The sequence below is a fragment of the Phyllobates terribilis genome, unplaced genomic scaffold (genome assembly GCF_046119375.1).
Source record: "Phyllobates terribilis strain yellow unplaced genomic scaffold, ASM4611937v1 Scaffold_1__5_contigs__length_1240528914, whole genome shotgun sequence".
NCBI lineage: Eukaryota > Metazoa > Chordata > Amphibia > Anura > Dendrobatidae > Phyllobates > Phyllobates terribilis.
Window position 1 is genome coordinate 191,239,070 of NW_027362761.1, and position 24,517 is coordinate 191,263,586.

General features: G+C 44.5%; 1 protein-coding gene across 6 annotated transcripts in view; it reads left to right on the top strand.

Moving 5' to 3' along the window:
• Nucleotides 1–24,059, top strand: part of CEP78 (centrosomal protein 78) — a 94,184-nt gene extending 70,125 nt beyond the window's left edge. For 4 of the 6 annotated variants that reach the window (XM_073670826.1, XM_073670818.1, XM_073670850.1 and 1 more), the window contains 5 exons: nucleotides 1,111–1,254; nucleotides 8,364–8,441; nucleotides 10,752–10,918; nucleotides 21,400–21,547; nucleotides 23,197–24,059. In XM_073670826.1, coding sequence (XP_073526927.1) covers nucleotides 1,111–1,254; nucleotides 8,364–8,441; nucleotides 10,752–10,918; nucleotides 21,400–21,547; nucleotides 23,197–23,706 — 1,047 coding nt within the window. In that variant the 3' untranslated portion in view covers nucleotides 23,707–24,059. The remainder of the gene's footprint in view (nucleotides 1–1,110; nucleotides 1,255–8,363; nucleotides 8,442–10,751; nucleotides 10,919–21,399; nucleotides 21,548–23,196) is intronic. The other 2 variants (XM_073670838.1, XM_073670842.1) reach the window with 1 other exon arrangement.
• The last annotated feature ends 458 nt before the right edge of the window (nucleotides 24,060–24,517 follow it).

Genomic DNA, 24,517 nt, shown 5'->3' on the forward strand with positions numbered 1-24,517 from the left:
GACCTCCAGCAGGCCACAAATGTGCATGTGTCTGCACAAACCGACTCCATGAAGGTGGTGTGAGGGCCCGACGTCCACAGATAGGGGTTGTGCTCACAGCCCAATACCATGCAGGACGCTTGGCATTTTCCACAGAACACCAGGATTGGCAAAGTCGCCACTGGCACCCTGTGCTCTTCATAGATGAAAGCAGGTTCACACTGAGCACATGTGACAGACGTGACAGAATCTGGAGACGCCGTGGAGAGCAATCTGCTGCCTGCAGCATCCTTCAGCATGACCGGTTTGGCAGTGGGTCAGTAATGGTGTGGGGTGGCATTTCTTTGGAGGACCGCACAGCCCTCCATGTGCTCAGCAGAGGTAGCCTGACTACCATTAGGTACCGAGATGAGATCCTCAGACCCCTTGTGAGACCATATGTTGGTGCGGTTGGCCCTGGGTTCCTCCTAATGCAGGACAATGCCAGACCTCATGTGGCTGGAGGGTGTCAGCACTTCCTGCAAGATGAAGGCATTGAAGCTATGGACTGGCCCGCCCGCTCCCCAGACCTGAATCCGATTGAGCACATCTGGGACATCATGTCTCGCTGCAACCACCAACGTCACGTTGCACCACAGACTATCCAGGAGTTGGCGGATGCTTTAGTCCAGGTCTGGGAGGAGATCCCACAGGAGACCATCCGCAACCTCATCAGGAGCATGCCGAGGCGTTGTAGGGAGGTCATACAGGCATGTGGAGGCCACACACAATACTGAGCCTCATTTTGACTTGTTTTAAGGACATTACATCAAAGTTGGATCAGCCTGTAGTGTGTTTTTCCACTTTAATTTTGGGGGTGACTCCAAATCCAGGCCTCCATTGGTTAATAAATTTGATTTCCATTGAATATTTTTGTGTGATTTTGTTGTCAGCACATTCAACTTTGTACAGAACAAAAGTATTCAATGAGAATATTTCATTCATTCAGATCTAGGATGTGTTATTTCAGTGTTCCCTTTATTTTCTTGAGCAGTGTATATAATAGAATGCCATCTTTTTCTAAATCGCTGTATTTGAAATACATATGTATCTAACTAAGTACATTAGGTAACAACTGTCACCTGTCATTAGAGAGGTACTCCAATAAAGGACTCTGTGCAGAGTGAAAGCACCTCGGACACTGATTCGGAGATTTCAGCAGAACTGCTTATACAAGAACCTGCCGTGTGTGAAATTATTGGAAAAGGCAGCATGAAAAACTACAAGCGCTTACAGGTAACATCCAGAATAGTGTCACTGCTTTTGCAGTAATTTACTGTACTTGTTTAGAAAGTAGAAACTATTCCCTATGGCTCATAGCCACCGATTCAGTTCCAGCTGTCAAACTTTCAAAGTAAGTTTAAATGAGGGAAGTGACCTGAACCAATTGTTTCTCTCCATTTAAATCTAGAGGTGACCACATCACAAGCAGGTTTTAATGTACTGACTAAAATATATTTACATTTTTTTTCTTTGGGAGCATACAAAAGGCATATGTGCCAGGGTAGAGTGTCCTTTTGTCCTGTGTTTATTCCTATTTCAGCAGCAGAAGGGAAGGAAGGGAGACACAGATCCATTACTAGTGGGTAGGCGGAGCCCCACAGGATAGTTCACCTCAGATTTATAAAAAGTGACGACTGACCCCTCCAGCTTAGGCTCCTCCTACTCCCATGTTCCTCAGTTTTAAATTTGAGGTCGCAGAGGATAGTCGCTGCCTTTGCAGCTCCTCAGAAGATTTTATTATTTTTATCTGGAGACCTGGACCCCCCGTGGTCTAGAGGTCTCAGCGCTGCTGGGACCCCTGACCCTCCCCTGGCGGATCTGCGTACCCCCTAAGGAGGTCCCCGCAGAACCCTGCTGGCCCCGGGGGATACAGGGCGCTCCCTGGCGGAGACGCACACCGCTCTTATGGGGTCCCTGCGTGCTCCGCCGTGTGGGGGAGCAAGGGCCACGGCGCCACACATCCCTGGGGGTCCCTGTGGCGCTCAGCTGGGTAAGTGCTCTTATTGAGATCCTTCAGCGGCTGCTGCGGCAGCCGCTGTCACTGTATATGTGTTTTTGTGGTGACTGCTGTTTTTTTCTGCTTGCAGGGATTTCTCCTCTGCATGCAGCGCTTGATCCTCGGCGGGCAGGGGAGCGGGGACGGAGGATTCGCGCGCTCTGTTCATTTTCGGCGGGGGGCGTGGCTTAACGTCTCTGCTGCCAGTTTGTGAAAGGAAGTGCCGGGAAAGCGCGCGCTGGAGATGCCCCAGCCCCTTCTTCTTCCGGCTAGCGTCCATCCTCGTGCTGCGGCTCCTACTCCCTGCTCCCCGCTCTCATCACACCGGGAAGAGCAGTTTTCTACGCCAGCTGGTGAGTCTCTCCTGCCTTATAGGCAGAAAGTTCCTTCTACAGCGCAGAGCACTTTCCTTATGTCCTAGGCTGACAGGGTGTGCTGTATACGGCGCTGCTTCTTCACATGCTGAGATGGCTCTGACACACACCTCACAAAAAGGGTAGTGTGGATCAGTAGCGTTAACCCCTTCTGAATGGGGTCTGGCCCATCAGGCTGTTAACCCTCTCTGGAGGTGCACCCTTCTGGGATCAGAGGGTGATTCTCTCTAGTGTGTCAGGTTGACTTTTGCTCTGCAGGTCACTGGGGTAGCTTTTCTCCTTCTAGGAGGAGCTTTAACCCTTCAGTGCCGGGTGATTTTTTGTGCAAGAACAGGCTGTGATAGTGGAATTTACACATCCTTGGTCACTGCACCCATTGTAAGGTTATTACCGCCTTATCCGCGACGCTCGCAACTGTGTGGGGGCATGTCGGATCAGGGACCAGGGGGCGCGGACCTCTCTCCCGGTCCGCTTCAGGATCAGTCACGCGTATCTGATACGCCGGGGTCTTCAACGGCGTCAGGTTCGACGCTAGTTGGGGGTCTCAGTGATGTTAAGGTGGAGGCGCTCACTCGCTCCATTGACAGTCTGTCTGACCTCCTGGGTCATTGGGTCTCTACTAAGTCCCAACCGACGTCTAGAAGCAAGAAGCATCTCAGGCCTGTGGCGGCGCCGTCTCCTCCGCGCAGTGCGTCGGAGGCTTCAGAATCGCCGACAGACTCTTCTGGTGAGATCTCCGATTCTGATGAAGAGAATCGGCGGGGTCGCTCTGCTTCGCTTTCGGGCCGCGTGGACGCTTTTGTTGAAGCTATGCGGCGAAGCGTTACAACTGTCTGAAGAGGTGACGGAGCGCCCTGGCAAATCGGCCCGGCTGTATCAGGAGTCGCGTCAGGCTCGCTCGACGCTGCCGATGCACGAGGAACTTAACAAGGCGGTGGAGAAAGAACGGCTGTGTCCGGATAAACGTTTCCAAGGGGCGCGGTTGTTTGATGCCCTATATCCCTGTTCCACGGAAACGATCACTAATTGGGTCTCCTCTCCTGAAGTGGATGTGCCATTGTCTCAGCTGAGCAAATCCTCTTTGCTTCCTGTTAAAGGGAAGGCGAGTCTCCAGGACCCGCTGGACAGAAGGACGGAGTCAGCGGCAAAGTCCATCTATGAGGCTGCGGGTCATGGATTCCGAGCGGCCTTGAGGGCCATGCGGGCTGGTGAGGCTTCACTGCGGTGGTTGGATCAGCTGCGGACGGCATGGAAAGATGGAACTCCGCTGTTTGAAGTGGAAAGGCTCTTCCAGCTCTTGGAAGAAGCGGCCCGATATGGCAGGGACGCAGTGCTGGATACTACTGCGGTGATGTCCAGGGCTCAATCCTCGGCCGTCTCTGTCAGGAGAGCACTGTGGCTTAAACAGTGGACCGGTGACGCAGTATCCAAACAGGGTTTGCTGAGTCTGGCATACAAGGGAGGTCAGCTGTTTGGTTCGGACCTCACGGAGCTGATTGCTAAAGCCAAGGCCAAAGATACGGCCTTGCCGCAACGAAAGGCAGCGGTTACTACGTCCGGCAGGTCAAGTGCCGGTAGTGGTCGTCGGTCCTTTCGGCCCCGGGGTCAGTTCGGTCAGCCTTCTTGGAGATCGGATCGTCCCTCGCCTTCCGGAAAGAAGTCCTCCCAGAAATCCCGTACTCCCTGGAAACAACATTTCCGTCAGGACAAGCGGGAGGTTGACAAAAAGCCCGCTAAGGCGGACTGACGCCAGGAACCCTCTCAAGGGCTCTCGGGTGGGAGGTCGTCTTCTACAATTCGGGTCTATTTGGGTGTCACACGTATCGAACGCCTGGGTGACGCGGGTTATGTCGGAAGGTTATTTCATAGAGTTTCATTCTCGACCCCCGGACAGGTTTCGTCAGTCGCGCATCCCGTCCGAGCCCAAGCTAGCTGCCGCTCTGCTGCAGGAGGTCGACTCTCTTCTGCAGCAGGGTGTGGTGATTCCGGTTCCGCCGGAGGACAAGGGAAGGGGGTTTTACTCCAACCTTTTTGTGGTTCCCAAAAAGGAGGACAAGTTTCGCCCTATTCTGGACCTCAAAGATTTGCATGTCCGGACCCGAAAATTCCGTATGGAGTCTCTTCGCTCCGTCGTGGCGGTCCTGTCGCAGCACGATTTTTTGGTGTCGATCGACATCCGCGACGCCTATTTACATGTCCCTATCAGCAGGGCTCACCAGCGCTTCCTGCGGTTCGCCATAGGTCAGGCCCATTACCAGTTTGTGGCCCTACGATTCGGGTTGGCCTCGGCGCCCAGGGTTTTTACAAAGATTCTGGCGCCGCTCATGGCGCTCCTTCGAAAGCAAGGAGTTACAATTCTCCCCTACCTGGACGACCTGTTGATTGTGTCATCCACAGCGGAGGAGGCGGTAACAGCTCGCGATCTCTCCCTTCAGCACCTGGAGGTCTTCGGGTGGCTGGTCAGTTGGAAAAAGTCGTCTTTGGAGCCGTCGCAGTCAATCCTGTTCTTGGGGATGCATTTCGACACGGTCCGAGCGGTGGTGTCCCTGCCTCCGGACAAACAAGCGAACCTTCGACACCATGTACAGGTTATGAGGTCGGCGATGGCAATGCCCCTTCGGAAGTGTATGCGCCTTCTGGGTCTGATGGTGGCAGCAATGGAAGCGGTACCTTTTGCACAATTTCATTCCCGGGGTCTCCAAAATCTTATTCTGACCCGTTGGGACCGATCGCCGGCTTCGCTAGATCGCTGTGTCGGTATCTCCCGCAGGGTGCGAGAGTCTCTTGGATGGTGGTTACGTCCGGAGGCTTTATCCCTGGGGAAATCCTTCCTCCTCCCACGGTGGTCGATCATTACCACCGATGCCAGCCTGACTGGCTGGGGGGGGTTTGGAACGATCTCTGGGTTCAGGGGGTCTGGTCGTCAGAGGAGTCGTCTCTGCCGATCAACATCCTGGAGTTGAGGGCGATTTTTCTCTTCCTCCGACATTGGACGATCCCCTTGAGCGGTCTGCCGGTCCGGATTCAAACGGACAATGCGACAGCGGTTGCGTATATCAACCATCAGGGCGGGACGAGGAGTTCCAGACTCATGATGGAGGTCTCTCGGATCCTGGTATGGGCCGAGTCCAGCGTCCCAGCCATCTCCGCGATTCACATCCCAGGAGTGCTGAATATCACAGCGGACTTCCTCAGTCGCGAGCAGGTGGATCCCGGAGAATGGAGTCTTCATCCGGAAGATTTTACACTGCTGTGCTCCTGTTGGGGGACTCCCCAGGTGGACTTGATGGCATCCAGGCTGAACGCCAGGATTCCGACGTTTATGTCCAGGTACAGGGACCCGGAGGCTGTGGCGGTAAACGCCCTGGTGGCCCCATGGGACCAGTTCGAGCTGATCTACGTGTTTCCGCCGGTATCCTTGCTTCCTCTGGTCATTCGGCGGATCAAACTCGAACGGATTCCGGCAGTTTTGGTGGCGCCGGATTGGCCGCGGAGGGCGTGGTATTCAACGCTGGTGTCTTTTCTGGCGGCGCCTCCGTTTCCACTGCCTCTTCGCCCGGACCTGTTATCCCAAGGGCCCATTCGTCATCCGGACCTGAAGTCGCTTCGTTTGACGGCGTGGCACTTGAGACCGAGATCTTGACCCATCGTGGGTTTTCGGCCGAGGTCATTGCCACCTTACGGGCGGCCAGAGGTCCAGCTACGACCAGGATTTATCACAGAACTTGGGAGGCCTTCTATTCATGGTGTTCTGGATCATCAAGGAACCCGAGGGTTTTTTCCATTCCCAACTTCTTGGCTTTTCTGCAATGTGGTTTGTCCAAGGGTCTGGCGGTTGGTACCTTGCGGGGTCAGGTATCTGCACTATCTGTGCTTTTTCGGAAGGCTATTGCCTCGCGCAGGGATGTGCGCTCGTTTTTTCGCGGGGTTGCACGTCAGTTTCCGCCTCGTAGGGCGTTTGTGGCTCCTTGGCGGCTCAATCTAGTCTTGGAGGCTCTTCAGCATGGACCGTTTGAGCCTATGGATTCAACTACGCTTTACTTACTTTCTTGGAAGGTGGCCTTCCTGGTGGCGGTCACCTCCTTGAGAAGGGTTTCTGAGTTGGCGGCACTGTCTTGCTCGCCCCCTTTTCTGGAGTTCCACCCGGATCGAGTGGTGCTTCGTACCCGTGGCGATTTTTTGCCTAAAGTGGTGTTGCGTTTCCACGTCAATCAGGACATCGTGTTGCCCTCCCTCTGTCCGAATCCGAAAAGTCCAAAGGAGCGAGCCTTGCACTCGTTGGATTTGGTGCGGGCTTTGAAGTTCTATCTGTCAATCACGCAAGGGTTTCGGAAGTCGGACTCTCTTTTTGGGATTCCTGCTGGTCGTCGGCGTGGTCAGCGGGCCTCCAAGGACACTATAGCTCGGTGGATACGTTCGGCTATCCTGGAAGCATACCGGCTCAGGGGCGAGCCTTGTCCGGTTAAGGTTCGAGCTCATTCCATGAGAGCTGTTGGTTCGTCGTGGGCTTTTCATCAGGGGGCCTCGGCAGCGCAGCTCTGCCGGGCGGCTACCTGGCGCTCCGTTCACACTTTTACTAAATTTTATAAAGTGGACGTGAGTGCTTCCGCCGATGCGGCCTTGGGACGCAGGGTCCTGCAGGCGGCCGTGGTTTAGGTTATCTCTTTATCTAGTTTCGGCGCTTGTTGCGTGCTTGACTAAGTTGTTGGGGTATTGGCGATTCTGCCACTGTTTCCCACCCTTGAGTTCTGGACTGCTTTGGGACATCCCACTAGTAATGGATCTGTGTCTCCCTTCCTTCCCTTCTGCTGCTGAAAGACTTATTTTGGTAAGACCTTACCTGTAAAATCCTTTTCAGCGAAGGAAGGAAGGGAGACACAGCACCCTCCCAGGGCAGAAGTGCATTATTGTTTTTCCAGATGCGGCGCGACTCCTCTCTGATGGCGGTCATCGGGACTGGGGTCTGCGCGCTAGGGCTCTGTTCCAGCATTGCCTGCTCATCGCAGTTGTCAGGTCCAGTGAGTAGTGCCTGGGACTGTGTGTTCTTTCTGTTATATGCATAACCTGTTCTCTCGCATTTCTGAATTTTCGGAAGGGGTTGTGTTGTTCTGCTGGTGTTGTCTGCTCTTCCTTAGCTTGTGTACGAACTGAGGAACATGGGAGTAGGAGGAGCCTAAGCTGGAGGGGCCGGTCGTCACTTTTTATAAATCTGAGGTGACTATCCTATGGGGCTCCACCTACCCACTAGTAATGATCCTGTGTCTCCCTTCCTTCCTTCGCTGAAAAGGATTTTACAGGTAAGGTCTTACCAAAATCCGTCTTTTTGGTGTATAGATTATAGTAGTCCAGTAATCTATTCTACACTGCGGTATGCAGGTAAAGAAACATGGATCAGAGAATATACTTTTTTGTTTGGTTTTAAATAAAAACCTAAGCGTGATGTATGCTACTAAATGACAATATAGAAGACTGGTGTACACCTGTGCTACTCCTGTCTTGACACTGCGTACAGTACACGGTGCCAAATTCATTAAGAGACGCATAAGACTTCATAAATTTGGCACTTTTAGTAAGTGGCATGCTCTGCGCAAGAAATGCTGCTTCAGTCAGGCATAGAAACCATGCCCCTCCCCTCCTCCTCAAGCTCCACCCATTTTGGCGGAACTGATCCAAAGTAGCATGAAGGTGCCAAAAGTCGAAAAACATTTTGCTAGTTTTCAAAGCTTTTACACCAATTTTGTGACGTAAAAGGGGCCCCACAATGTGAATGCACCTTAATTTGTGTGATGATTTTATCTGGCTTGCAGCTGTCCTGAATTACAGTGTCAAGTAAGGTCAAACGCAGAAAGTAAATTGTGGTCCCAGATCTCAAGCCCTTAACTGTAGGAAGTACATCACCAATATACTGTACTTGCGATTTAATAACTGCTTTCAGTGTAAAAACTGTCTAAAGTGTTGTCTCCTGTTGACAGGTTGCGTTGCAGGAATGCCAAGTGAGGTTGGAGGAGGAAAGAAAAACCAGATTAAAAGCTGATGACAGAATAATGGAGGTAATCAAGTAATGTATTTAGTCCAGTTATAACTTTAATGATGTCCATGAATAGAAGCTGTTACGTGGATGCAATGAGAATAAATGCATGTGCTTTCACATTGTCCATCTCCTGTCTATTACCATCTGTTGTATTTAATAAATTGATGAAGTAGTGGAAGGCGAAACACATGCAGACTCGATGGGTGTTTTTTGTTTTTTTTAAGAGAGGTCAGGAATACCCAGCTACCCATGTTACTTTACTAATTTGAGAGTAATCTCGTTCCATGCTCTGTCCTCACAGACCGTGTACTAGACATGGCACCATATTGTCTGCAGGGTTCCTTTTATTACACTGTTTTCATTCTGTAAGATGAACTACTTTTTAAAAATGGAAATTGTATTTAAAGGGGTTGGCCGCTTTAGCATCAGTTTAACAAATGTTTTGAGGGCACTTAGTCATATCTAATTATTCCTCCTTCCTATGTGAAGAGCTGTCTGCTTCTTTACAGACTGCACAGCACTCCTGTTCTCAAAATGCCATGTGATCAGCCATGGCCATGGAAAAAGGAAAAGAAAAGCTGCTATTCATTTGGAGGCTTGTTGAAAGATCTGGTCAGTGTCCTCCATCAGCTGCCATTTTGAGAGCAGAAAACTGTGCAGTGTGTGAGGAAGGCTTTATTAACAAGTAAGTGATCCTTCAGGAAGGAGGAGAATCAGTAATATTTAGTATGTGCTACAAAATCATATCCCCAATGCATTTGTACATTTATTAACCCCTTAACAATCTGTGAAGTTTATTTTCATCATAGGTAGTGTATTGAGCAGGCTCATGATCTATGCTCACTCCATATCAAGCAGCTGCTGGCTGTGTTTCCTTGTTCAGGTCCATTAATACTGCAAGTTTATTGTGGAGCGTTCCTAGGAACATCACAATTCCTGGTAGCGCATCTTTCTGGAACTGGATCGCCCTGTGTAAACAGGCTAATAATAAACTGCTGATGAGCAAACGAGCAACTGATCGTCAATCATTTAGTGCCATGGTCCACCTATGTAACGAACCTGTACACAGCCAGCATCTGCCTGTAACAGCAGCGACCGGAGCTACCTTCTAGAGAGCCGATGAGTTACCATGGCAGTCGGGAGCCTTCTATCTTTGTTCTCCTCTGAAGCCCAGCCTCAGGAAAATGTCAGTTACACTATATTGAGGAAATTAGAGTTGGAACCAGCTCAACGCACTGGAGTAATTAAAAATTCACAAAATCTTAATTGGAAATCCTTTAAAAATAAAATTGCTGAAAAAATACACTATATGCTGCAATAAGTTTGTGTTTGAGTATATAGTATGAGCAATCAAACAGCAATTGCAGGTTCAAGTCCCCTAAAAGAACTTAAAAATGTCCAAGTATGGTGAAATTGCAATAAATGCAATTCTGACATTAATTTTTGGGAATTGTTTTCACAGTGTACATTGTGTGGGAAAAATGACTTAGCAATATGATTCTCCTCATTTGTATTGCTATACCAAACTTGTCCAGTTTTTTTATTATTTTAGTGGTGGAAAAGAAAAACTAGGAGTGTGCGTTTTTGATTGTCGCCATTTTCTGAGACTCACAACCATTTTCATTTTTTCACTTGATAGAACTGTGTGAGGGATTGGTTGGGTTTCAACAGAGCCCTGTAAGGTAGTGGCAGGCATGGAGGTCTTCAATAGACCTTCGGCTGTCATATCAACCCATCGGTGCACCCCGATCACGTCATGGGACAATGGCGCACCCCCATGCCACTGCACTGTTAATGCCGCTGTCAGAATTTGACAGCAGCATTTAACAGATTAACAAAGGCGGGTCCTGGCTTTAACACACAGCCATTATTTGCCAGGTATGGGGTGAGCTCACCCTCTTAAGCTCGCTCCATACACTATACACTACTGACTTGAGCCATATATGAATGTCGGATGTCAATAAGGGGTTAAAAGCTGCTACATTTGTGTGTTAGAACAGTGTTGCTAAACATGACATCTCTTATTACACTATGAAGTTTTCATCCCAGTCCTGTAGTCTCTCACATGGGGAAAAAGTAGCTTTTAGGATATTCTCATATTCATGCTGGAAAATCTATAGAATGAAAAGGTTTCTGTACAAAAAGAATATCTCCTATTGTGGTCATGCAAAGTAGTTGGATAGTACAGGATGTATATTTAATAAAATTGTTTATTTGCCTGGCAGAAAATCACATATGATTTAAGCTATAAAAGCTTATTAGAGCAATGTTAGTAATAATATTTCCATAAAGACAAAAGTTCCTGTTTCTACCATTTTATTTGTTCTAGTTGGAAGTTGAAAATACTCGTTTACGACAAATAAATCGAACCCTTTCTGAGACACTTGAAGCACGAAATGTAACTTCTGTATTCCTTGAGGATGATGGTGTTCTTGACAGCATTGAAAAATCATTCAACAAATTCCACGCTTTCCTGGATCTTTTAAAAGACGCTGGGTAAGTAGAAAACACAAGGGGAAAACACAAAATGAAAATAGTATCTAAAGAAATACTGCGCATTGAGGGAAGATACATTTCCCTAGAATCCAGTCAAATGTATCTTAAAGCACCACTCCAGCATTTTTTTTTATATTTAGCTCTGGAGTGGTGCTTAAAATCCAAGTCCTCTGCCCCCTGTCTGATACTCGCCTTCCAGCATTTTCATCTGTGTTGGCCCCATTCCGATCCATCTCCTGCAGTTTGTGACCTGCCGGCTGCTCCAGTGTTTCATGGAGCAAGCCGGAGGTCACTAATCAATGTCAGACTTGCATTGATAGCCTGAGATGTAGCTTCTCACTTCCGGCCACTCAAAAGCTGCGTTCACAAGATGGTGCCGCATGACCGTACCAGCGCTGCAGTATTGATGAAGACGCCAGAGGTTGAGTATATGACCAGGGGTTGGGGACTTGCGTTTAAAGCGCCACTACAGCGGTGAAAAAATACAAACGCTGGAATGGTGCTTTAACCCCTTAACGACATGTGCCGTTCATGTACTGCACATGGCGTGTCTCTCCCTTTGGCGCTGGCTCCAGCGAAGAGCCTGCACCTTTCCGGGGACATGACAGCTGATCTGATAAGCTGTCATGTGCCCCCAAGAGCCGCGGAAGGAAGGACGTCACTTGTCCCACCCATCGGCGCCCGTGTCACATGACCTACGGTTGTCATTGCCCAGCGGTTAGCGCTCATAGTAAGTGAGCATTTCTGCTACACACAGGCGGTCTGATGATGATGATCAGAACATTGCAGCTTCTAGTCTCCCATAGAGATTATTGAAGCAGGTAAAAAAAAAAAAAAAAAAAAAAAAAAAAAAAAAAAGTTTTTTAAAAAATGAAAAAAGATATAAAAGTTTAAATCACCCGCCTTTTGCTCCATTGAAAATAAAACAATAAAAAAAATCAAATATGCACATATTTGGTATCGCTGCTTTCAGAATTGCCCGATCTATCAATGTAAAAAAATTTAATCTGATCAGTAAACGGCGTAATGATAAAAAAAGCAAAATGCCAGAATTACGTTTTTTTGGTCGCTGCAACATTGCAATAAAATGCAATAATGGGCGATCAAAACATTGTATCTACCCCAAAATGGTATCAATAAAAACATCAGCTCAGCGCTAAAAAAATAAGCCCTCACCTGGCCCCAGATCCCAGAAAATGGAGACGCTATAGGACTCAGAAAACAGTGCCTTTTTTTTTTTCAAAACAAACTTTGGATTTTTTTTTCACCTCTTAAATAAAAAAAAAACCTCTACATGTTTGGTATCTGCAAATTTGTAATGACCTGGGGAATCATAATGGCAGGTCAGTTTTATCATGTAGCGAACCTGGTAAAAAAAACAACAACAAAAAAACATCTGTGGAATTGGATTTTTTTCCAGTTTCACCGCATTTGCATTTTTTTTTCACATTTTCCAGTACTCTATATGGTAAAACCAATGGTGTTGTTCAAAAGTACAACTTGTCCCGCAAAAAATAAGCCCTCACATGGCTATATTGATGGAAAAATTTAAAAGTTATGGCAAAAAATGGAAACTGGCCCGGGGGTGAAGGGGTTAAGGCTCCAGGGAATGTTGGCCTTCGCTAGAAAGACCCGACTTTCCAAAAGTAGACTTTTTGGAAAAACTGGAAAAAGGGCATAGAGCCAGATTGGGGAATACTAAGCCAGATTACCCAATCCCCAGCTCATCTTTTACGAGGACTAGGCAGCTAGTAAATTATCTGCACCAACAGCATTTTTACCTGAAACACTTTGTAATAGGTATGTTAGGCCAACCCTATCGACATGTCATAACTTATATTCATTTCTCACATTCACAGTAAATCTATATTGAGACTATAACGTTGTGCATAGAGATGGACATTTATGTTACCTCTAGCTTAGTGTCACATATTTTATTGTTTATTGCTAGTATATTAATTTACATTTTCTTTCCATAAGGCAGTCTTCCAATGGGTCGTTGTTTCTGGCTTTATCAAGAATTTAAAGAGTAACCATCGTTTTATTTGTTTCCCCATAAATCAATAGTACATATAAGATATATTACAATGATTGTTATTTTTGTCAGAGAAATCCGCTTCTTTCTCCTTCTGGACATAAAATCTGTCTTCAGTGAATACAAATATTCAAATTTTCCCATTACAGAGATAGGTGGTGACAGTTGGTGCTCATACAGTTCTATGGAGAACTGTAACTGTAGTTTCAGGAGAACTTGCAGGGACATGTATGTCTGCCTCTCGCTCCTCCCTAATCCACTCTCCATAAATTTTAAAAACACCAACTGTCATCTCCTTTCTCATAATGGGAAAATCTTTCTTTACTGATTTACAGATTTCACCCATTAATAGAGAGTGAAAGATCAATTCAGGAGGATAAAGTAGCAGATTTCTCTGATAACATTTATTACAGAGTTGCTTATTTTCATGTGTATTATTCATGTCTGAAATAAAAATTAAAGCACCACTCCAGCGTCTTTTATTTTTAAAACTGCTAGAGTGGACTTTGCCTCATAATTACCAGTTGCTGTCTTTTTTCTGTTCTCGGCACCGCTCCGATCCAGTTTGTGACCTGCTGGATCATTCCAGCTGGACGATCCGGATGTCACTACAAAATCTAAGTCTATGAGAGCCAGAACGAGGCTGTCATAGACTTACATTAAAAGGGTTGTCCACTACTTTTACATTGATGCCCTATCAGTAGGATAGGGCATCAATGTATGATCGGCCGATCATCGGCTGCGGCGGCCGCCGGCCGGAAGTGCTGACCTGCGGGGCTCCGCCGTCAAGTGGTAGTGGCCGCCGCAGTGTACTGCAGATCCGCCTCCCGTTCAATTGAATAGGAGGCGGATGTACAGTACACCGCGACGGCCACTACCACTTGATGGCGGAGCCCCGCAGGTGAGCACTTCCGGCCGGCGGCCGGCCGCAGCGATAACAGCTGATCGGTGGGGGTGCCACGTGTGGGACCCCGGCCAATGATACATTGACGCCCTATCCATAGGATAGGGCGTCAATGTAAAAGTAGTGGACAACTTCTTTAAGAACTTGTGACCATTACCTCTGACTGCCGGTCACAAGATGGCGGCGCGGGACCAGAGCGGCGCCAGGAACAGCTGAAGATGGCGGCTGGTATGTATAATACTAGGGTCAGGGACCTTACGTTAGTGGCACAACTCCAGTGCTGAAATAAAAATAAACGCTGGAGTGGTGCTTTAAAACAACGGTTAATTTTTAAAACTAAGAAAAGGTTATTTTCTTATCTGTGTACGTAACGCATTAGGTCACAACATCTGTTGTTTCTTTTTAAAAGAAGACCGATGTGATTCATGTGCCTATTTATCGTATATTTTTTCCCAAATTGAAAACTTCATAGTAACTAATGCATCTCTCCATGAGAGGTAATATTTCACTTTAAAACTGGAGACAGTACATGGAAAATGTGGAGGAACTGAAATAGATGTTTGGGTGGTTAGTGTGTGCTGGAGAGCGCTGCCAGGTAAACGCTTGGCTGCAGGATCCACCTGAGAAGCCCTACTCTTCTTTATTGTTTTACATTCCACCTAATTATGATATTCATTAACTCTGTTGGGTAACAGGCCTGGTGGCTGCTAACAGCTTGCCAGGTCTTCCATGTAATCTGTATAAATGAATGTTTGATGTCTCTAGTGGAAAGTGTTACTAATGCAAAATATGCTTATTCTCAGAACATTGGCAAATCTAGAAAAAGACTGTAAACAAGATCAGATATTTCACATTCCAAATAGAATTTCATATGCTCTTTCTGCTGAAAAGTATTTGGTTTAGAATACACCCGAATATTATTTATTTTTTATTTGTCTAAGTTATGTTCCTTAGGACACATACACAGTGGATTTTTTTTTAGCTGGAAATGTCATTCACACACAGCTGAGAAATTCTCCAACATAAATCAACCAGTATAATCCGCGCATATTTTATCCATGGATTGCAATGCTAAAGGTGAAATGTGCAGCAAATCCGCAGAAGATTTTATACTGTGGAAATTGCAAAGCAGATATGACTTGTGGGAACATACCCTATATGTCACTGATGTTTAGCATACCTTTAGCAGGAAAATGGCAGTTTTCCTAGTATCTATACCTACTTTACTTCTGTATTGTTAAGCAAGTTTATACATAGAACATAGTCTGCTAAATGGCTGAATATGGATCATTATTTCTATCGTCAGAGTGTTTTATACAGCAAATAGGGCTCCATACCAGTAAATGTGTTCCATTGTAAAATATTTTTACTGATTTTTGAATCTCTACTTGATATTCTAAGTTCGATAACGTATACCATTCAAGGTTACTTTTTGTATCGGTTTTCATCTCCTTTTTTTTTTTCCATATATTTTTCTGCCACCTTTACATATAGGCCAGTACAATACCATTATATAGTAGTTTTTGTTATGTAATATACTATGGGCCCGATTTGCGCAAATAGTTTCCAGAATTCTCATGTAAAATTATTTGAAATGTTGCAAAATTTTGCGTAACTCATAGTTACCCAACAATTTTTTGGGGAATTTTGAGGTTTTAATGTTAAATCCGCCTAATTTTTGCTAAACAAATGAAATTTAGCAGAGAGGTAGTGTGGGCAATCAAAGGCATCATAATTTACACCACAATAGTTGCATTAAATCATGATAGAAATGTGATTCAGTTTCAGACTGGCACACGACAGCTGAAAGAAGCACCAAATTCACTAAGAAGAGCATGCCTTTCTCCAGAGCACTTTTCATCAAGACTGGCATGCAAAATGCACTTTGGAGCATTTTTTTGGTACTTTGTAGGCTCTTCAATTCCCTGTGATGGGGACCAGGTCCTGAGATGATCATTGATCACTCAAAAGACTGCTCAGAAGTGGGTAGCTCAGGAGGCAAAAGTGCCCACCTCTTGCCTGATCTGCATACAGGCCCAATAGAAAGTCTATTGTTCTATACTCAGCTTAGGCATTAAAGTGAGCCCTTCTGCCTTCTGATCCACTTAATTCTGAGCAGTCTTTTGCATGATCAGTGGGAGTGTTGGAACCCTGCCCCTTCCCCCCCACCTATCTAAAAAGAATTTAAGGACCTACAAAATACAAAATGTTCTACAAAATGTAGTTACACTTTAAAGGGAATTTCATCCCCCAAACTATTTATATGCACATGTAGGTTTTTAAAAGACAAGTCCAGCAATACATTTGAATTGACCAGTGGATTCCCGCATTACTGAGAAATCAGCATTTGAAGAGCTATTTGTAGATCTGAACCCTCTGTCACTTCAGCTCTATTCAACACCCTCTCCACCTCCTTCTGCTTTTTTGAAATCCTCTATGCTATGAGAGGTGGCACTGTGTTGTAAATAGAGCTATGGAGTAATAGAGGCTTCAGATCTACAAATAGTCCTTCAACTGCATTTGCATATCAATTTAAACATTGATTTCTCAGTAAGGGAGAAACACACTGGCCATTTAAAGGGTGTGCTGTAATTGTCTTTGAAAGAGCTACATGCAAAAAGTTTGGGATGTGAAATCCGGATGACAGATTCCTTTTAAGGTCCTCATACACATTATATAGCTGTTGGATGATTGATCATTCAACTGACCGCTTTCTCCCGACACCTTTATACACAGGAATGCTCAGCACTCCTATAGTCTCTATGAGAGAGCCACTGCCAGCGGAGTCTGGCAGTGACTTTTCAGCAGAGAAGAAATTAATTAACTGCTGAGATTCGGCAGGCTAGTTCCTTCTACATTCTTACATCATCTGTCGGGAGAGAGTTGGGAGGCAACCTTAGACATAGGCTGACAGCCAATCCTGCTAATATTGGTGGGTCTAACAGACTTAAGTCTAATGTGCATGGGCCCTGTATCCTATCCTTTATTTTAATCATCCTTATAATCTATTGGAAATCTTTTGTCTGTTTGTTTTTCCTTTTGCCATTTAGTCACTGATGAACAAATTGCTAGGCTTAGTATTAATGTTTATGATTACCTTATTTTTTGGATTATAAGTCGCACTTTTTGTATCCCAAATTTGGTGGCAACATGGGGGTGCGTCTTGTAATTCGAATTTCTGCTTACCGGGTGGAGCGGGGTCCCAGGAGGCAGGGTTGCTTCTGCAGGAAGGCGGCGGCAGGAGTGGGGCGACGTTGCGGGCCCCGGGCTGTGAGGAGGGGGTGTTTGGCAGTGCGAGGCTGAGTCCCCGCACTTTCCTTCCTTTTCACTGCAGTGGACTTTGGGAAAATTGCCGCCGGAGCCTCACGCAGTTGGAGATCTCAGCTCCTGAGATCTCTTCTCCCGAGATCTCCCTCTCAATCTGCGCAAGTGCAGCCTCTGGCGACCATATTACCAGGGTCCACTGCAGTGAAAAGGATGGAAAGTGCTTGGACTCCCGAAATTTTGTAAAAGCCTGGGTCCCGTCACAGCCTCGCACCGCAGAACACCCTCTCCTGCGAGCCCGGGGTCCACAACATCGACTGACTCCTGCTGTCGCCAACTTCCTGCGGCTGTGACCCTGCCTCCTGGGACCTCGCTCCACCGCAGTCGCCGCCCTCACCCTCAGGTAGGCTACCGGAAAAGCGGACTATAAGACGTACCACCATTTTAGTAAAACACGAGGGTCAGTCAATAAGTAATGCCTCCTATTTTTTTTTCTCCTTAAATAAGGTAGTTATGTTAAATATTCGAATTTGGCACAATTCCTCAAACCTTCTTCTCCAATCAACAGCAATTGCAACTTCCTGCACCAACAGGTGGCAGGACTGTATCCGTTTGCAAAATGGCTGACATCGATGTTCGTATTAGGCTGTGTGCCCACGATGCTTTTTTAATGCGTTTCCGCAGCGTTTTTTGCAGCTGCGGAAACGCATTAAAAATGCATGGTAGAAGGGCAGCAATGTTCCCCAATGATAATCCGCATGTGCTGTGCACATGCTGCGGAAATTTCCGCTGCGGATTATCATTGCGGAAAAAAACGCAGCACTACCAATTATTTTGCGGAAGTGCTGTGTCTTCGCCGCCATTGACTTGCATTAGACCGCATGGATTACGCATCACTGTATATGTAGATGCGTAATCCAAGCGTTCTAATGTGCGGATGGTACCCGGGTGTAGAGGAGAGGAGAGTCTCATCCACACCCAGGTACCATAGAACCTGTAAAAAAAGAATAAAATAAAAATAAATGTATACTTACCTTCTGTCGGCCCGCTTTGCTCCTGCTTGCTTCCCGGCACTTTGCAGTGAATTGAAGGACCTGCGCTGACGTCAGAGTCATGTGACGGGTCACACGACGCTGACGTCGGCAGGTCTTTCAATTCACTGCTGCCAGCAGCCGGGACCGAGCGAAACAAGCCAGCGCGGGCCATCGGAGGGTAAGTATATATTTATTTTTACCACTCTCTCGGGTCACACTATATACAGCTATATGAAAAAGTTTGAGCATCCCTATTAATCTTAAGCTTAATGTTTTATAAAAAATTGGTGTTTTTGCAACAGCTATTTCAGTTTGATATATGTAATAACTGTTGGACACAGTAATGTTTCTGAGTTGAAATGAGGTTTATTGTACTTACAGAAAATGTGCAATCTGCATTCAAACAAAATTTGACAGGTGCATAAGTATGGGCACCCTTATCATTTTCTTGTTTTAAATACTCCTACCTACTTTTTACTGACTTACTAAAGCACTTTTTTTGGTTTTGTAACCTCATTGAGCTTTGAACTTCAGAGCCAGGTGTATGCAATCATGAGAAAAGCTACTTAAAGTGGCCACTTGCCAGTTGTTCTCCTGTTTGAATCTCCTCTGAAGAGTGGCATCATGGGCTCCTCAAAACAACTGTCAAATGATCTGAAAACAATGATTATTCAACATAGTTGTTCAGGGGAAGGATACAAAAAGCTGTCTCAGCGATTTAACCTGTCAGTTTCCACTGTGAGGAACATAGTAAGGAAATGGAAGAACACAGGGACAGTTCTTGTTAAGGCCAGAAGTGGCAGGCGAAGAAAAACATCAGAAAGGCAGAGAAGAAGAATGGTGAGATCAGTCAAGGACAATCCTCAGACCACCTCCAGAGAGCTGCAGCATCAACTTGCTGCAGATAGTGTCACTGTGCATCGGTCAACTGTACAACGCACTTTGCACAAGGAGAAGCTTTTTGGGAGAGTGATGCGAAAGAAGCAGTTTCTGCAAGCACGCCACAAACAGAGTCGGCTGAGGTATGCAAAAGCTCATTTGGAGAACCCAATTTATTTTTGGAAGAAGGTCCTGTGGACTAATGAAACCAAGATTGAGTTGTTTGGTCATACAAAAAGGCGTTATGCATGGCGTCAAAAAAACACAGCATTCCAAGAAAAACACTTGCTACCCACAATAAAATTTGGTGGAGGTTCCATCATGCTTTGGGGCTGTGTGGCCAATGCCGGCACCGGGAATCTTGTTAAAGTTGAGGGACGCATGGATTCCACTCAGTATCAGCAGATTCTTGACAATAATGTTCAAGAATCAGTGATAAAGTTGAAGTTACGCAGGGGATGGATCTTTCAGCAAGACAATGATCCAAAACACTGCTCCAAATCTACTCAGGCATTCATGCAGAGGAACAATTACAATGTTCTGGAATGGCCATCCCAGTCCCCAGACCTGAATATCATTGAACATCTGTGGGATCATTTGAAGAGGGCTGTCCATGCTCGGCGACCATCAAACTTAACTGAACTGGAATTGTTTTGTAAAGAGGAATGGTCAAAAATACCTTCATCCAGGATCCAGGAACTCATTAAAAGCTACAGGAAGCGACTAGAGGCTGTTATTTTTGCAAAAGGAGGATCTACTAAATATTAATGTCACTTTTCTGGTGAGGTGCCCATACTTATGCACCTGTCAAATTTTGTTTGAATGCAGATTGCACATTTTCTGTTAGTACAATAAACCTCATTTCAAGGCAGAAACATTACTGTGTCCAACAGTTATTACATATATCAAACTGAAATAGCTGTTGCAAAAACACCAAGTTGTATAAAACAATAAGATTAATAGGGGTGCCCAAACTTTTTCATATAAATGTAAATCCATGCTGTTTGCATGGATTTATATAGTGTGACCTAGTTGTCACAAGCACTTTCCAAGGTGATTCTAATCGCTTGGAAAGCGCTTGTCTATCCACATGCGGAAATGTCAGTGAATAACGCTCCATTTCCGCATGTCCCTGGCAGGAAAACGCATGTACAATCCGCATGCGTTCTTTTCTGCCAGGGAGATGCAGAAACGCTCAGGAAAAAATCCTGAGCATTTCTGCATCGTGGGCACATAGCCTAAGACAACTTTCTGTGATTGAATTCTTGCATGCAGAAGGTGAAACGCCCATTCGAATTCATGAGAGACTGAAAAATGTGTACGGTGATGCAACAGTGGATGTCAGTACTGTTAGACGATGGGTTCGTCGCTGTAACACAGCTGAAGGGCCATCACCGTTGGCTGACAAAATGCGGAGTGGCAGGCCAGTAACCGCAGTGACTCCAAGCAACATTCAGCGAGTCGATGACATCATTCGTGGTGACCGCCGGGTGACTGCAGATGAATTGTGTGGCATTATCTGCCTCAGTAAAGGCAGTGTGATGAAAATTATTGGACAACTGGGATACAGAAAAGTTTGTGCACGGTGGGTCCCAAGAATGCTTTTTACAATGCTGGAATACATGCCCTTGTTAAACGGTGGATCAAGACTGTGGAGATGGATGGAGATTATATTGAAAAGTGACAAATTAATCGTTAATGTTGTGGTTTTCAACCTATGTAATTGCATTTGAATTTCTTGCCAATTAAAAGGAGAAAAAAAATATAGGAGGCATTACTTATTGACTGACCCTCGTACTTTTTTCCTATTTTCCTCCACAATATTTGGGGTGCGTCTTATGGTTCATGCGTTTTATAATCCGCAAAATTCGATATTTATTTGACAGAATCTGCTGCATATACTACATGTGTGCCCATATTATTTTAGTACTATGCTACACTTCATAATGCCTGGTGTGAATAAACATCTTCAAGATACAGACCTAAAGCTTTAGATGTGAGATTCTTTTTTTTTGACATATCGAAGCATTCAAATTGCCAAAAACCAGAACCTCTGCATCCTACCTAGATCATATAGTGACCATTATGTGCATGTATGTGGGAATATCTATGTGTTTGGTGGCTTGAATCCAAAGAGAGGTCTCTATGAAAAGACTGCACCTGACAAATCAGAAGGGGCAGGTTATTCTCAGAATCAGTACGTACCTTCAGATGATCACATCTCAGCTAATACATGTATGGGAGAAAGGGATATTTTTAAATTTTTCATTTACAATTTCTTTTCTTGATATAAATGAATCGTGATCATATTGCAGCTCAATATTTGCATCTACAAATGCTAACCATTGAGTTGTTCTCCTTTAAGGTTGGGGCAGCTTGCTAGTTTGGCTGGTATTGATCAGTCAGACTTTGCCATACCAGGGGATCCTCAGTTGTCTTCAACAATTGGAAGAGCTCAACAACCTTCATCTGAGGTATTCGATAACCTTCAAAGAACCTACTTGGTTAAGCAGGTAATTATCCACTACGGACAGTCAGTTTGCCATTATTAATTGCACCAGTTATATTTATTTGAATGGAGCTGAGAATTGAAATCAATGTGTAGCAGCCACTGCCGAATACTGCAGAATGGAATGATGCTGGCTGTACATTGCTTATAACAGCTGATAGGTGAGGATGCCAGGTGTTGGACTTTCACCAATCTGATATTGATGATCTATCAAAAGGATATGTCATCAGTATATTATGAGCGGACACCCCCTTTAATGTTTGTTGTTAAATAACAGCTAGCTTTTAGAGTATCCATGTAATGAACTGAATGGCTTATTTGTCATTTGGATTTTATACTATATTGTATCCCAGATATACAGTACAGACCAAAAGTTTGGACACACCTTCTCATTTAAAGATTTTTCTGTATTTTCATGACTATGAAAATTGTACATTCACACTGAAGGCATCAAAACTATGAATTAACACATGTGGAATTATATACTTAACAAAAAAGTGTGAAACAACTGAAAATATGTCTTATATTCTAGGTTCTTCAAAGTAGCCACCTTTTGCTTTGATGACTGCTTTGCACACTCTTGGCCGCGATCATTACGGGGGCTCCAGTGCCTGCGGGCCGCATTAAGCAGCCACAGGGGCCGCATGTTTGAGACTCCTGTTGTAGAGGGTCGAATACCGTGATGACTGGTTCCCTTTAAACTTGTGTTTTAGGATTTATTGTATCTAATTTTCTTGTAGCTACTAATATCAGTTTTTCTGAAAAAATTTCATTTTGAGCAAACCTTCTTGAAGGTGGTGCTGTGTATAAAGTGCATAGTGGTATCTGGCCTATGTACTAGGTCTCTAATATATAATTATGGGGGTTTAATATGGTTTATTTTTTATTTAGGAATGTAGGTTTTGTCAAATATGTGACAATTGTCCTGGTTGCCAGAGGCACAAAATGTCCAAAACCTCTGGCAGAAAAAGGATTAACTCTTTATAAGCAGCCGTGTCTCCTTCTTGCAGATTAACCTTTTAGAAGCAGCTATAGCCTCCTCCTTTATCTAGGCTGTATAATATACAGGGACATCTTATTACATGCCTGATGAATAACAATATTGAGCATGAAGTTCAGGCTCCTGGTGGGGGAAGTAAGGAAACTTTTCACTTAATTTGTGTTTTGCTGATTCACTGCTCATTTGGATGCACTGATAAATGAATTCACAATTTCTATGATTTTCTTTTGATTAATTTATTGAGATCACAAATATGGTAGTAACACGGTTCTCCTATTGTGCTCTACCCCCAAATGAGTTGAAAAAGAAAATGATGAAAAGGGCCAAATCCTGCGCAATCCGAGAGAACAAGGCTCCACTCTATTTAGCAGTATAGACTCAGCCTTCCACCTTACCTCTCCACAGTTGGTACCTCCTACAGAAGAGATTTCGTGCCCACTATGTAGAGTGAGGAAAGTCATTGGATTTGTTAATGACATGCAGTAGAGCATAGTTTTATAATTTCTACTGCTTTCAGTTTGATATTTTTCTCATAAGTGACAGGTCCATTTAAAAAATAAATATATAGTGTATGCAAAATACTAAGCTAACGTTGTGTAAAATGAATAATATTGTTTTGCTTTATTTTATGTTTGAATTTGTGTCGTTTTTAGGCTGACCGAAAAAATAAAGAAATTGATTCATTAGAGATCTCATATACTGTGGATGCAACAGCTAACAATCCACCTTGTGCATCTGATAAAATTCATGCCACCAGTGAGAAGAGCAAAGAAGACATAAAAGTGGGTTTTGATGATTCTATAAAGGATGTAGAGGCGCGCAGGAGCAGCAGGATTGCTTCTGAACAGCAAAGTACCAAAGATGCTGACGTTTTAAAAAAATCCAACCTGTCTGACTATAAAAGGACTGATAGCGATAGCTTGGCATCAGATTCTAGCAAAAGTAGAAAAAGTCATGCCAGTAGTAGTTCTAAGGAGTCTGCTCGCGATAAGCATCAAAAACACTCAAAAAGAAGCCTCTCAAAAGGGACAAGCAGAGAACATCCAGATGACTTGGAGAAACAAAATAGTTACAAAACTTCACTTTTTTCTGATGCCAGTATAGAATCAGAAATCCCAGAAAACTTTAACTCTGTAGAGAGCAAACACACTGGGTCAAATTAGAGCGCTCAGTTCTTGCATGATGCCGAGCCCAAAAAAATGCAACACTACTGTGGAGCTTCTGAGATTCATACATCGGGTACTTGCATAGTTACCAACAATATGACTGAAATTTGTGTTTAGCTGCAGAAACATTACAGGTTTGAAAAGAACTTAACATTTCCATGTTTCTCTTTGCAAACATGTCATATAATATAAAACTGTGAAAGGTAGTGCTTACAGGAAAAGCTATCAAACTGATTAGACAAACTTTTATAAGTTGCTGTGAGAATATTTATACTCCAAATTTGAGTGACATTGTGTACATTTTTGTTTTTCCTATATTAATTTTTTTAATGTCCTATTTTATAATTAACTGCAGCGAAATAAAACCACTTTTATCATTATGGATTTGTCGTGTTTATTTAATGCCTGTTATGAGAAGTATACCCTTCATGAAATTTTCACTGCTTAACCCCTTCATGCCATTTTCCGTTGTTTTTGTCTTCGTTTTATCCTCCCCTTCTTCCAAAAACCATAGCTTTTTTATTTTTCTGTCAAAATAGCCATATGAGGGCTTGTTTTGTACTTTAGAATGATACCATTAATTTTATATGATGCACTGGAAAGCGAGAAAAACATTTCAAGTGAGTTGAAATTGCAAAAAAAGTGCAACTTCACAATTGTTTTTTTTATTTACCATGTCCACTATATGGTAAAATTGATCTGGTAATATGATTCTCCAGGTCAGTACGAGTACGCAGATGCCAAACATAAGTTCTTTTTTTTTTTTTTATAAGTGGTGAAAAAAATTTGGAAATTCATAAAAAAAAAA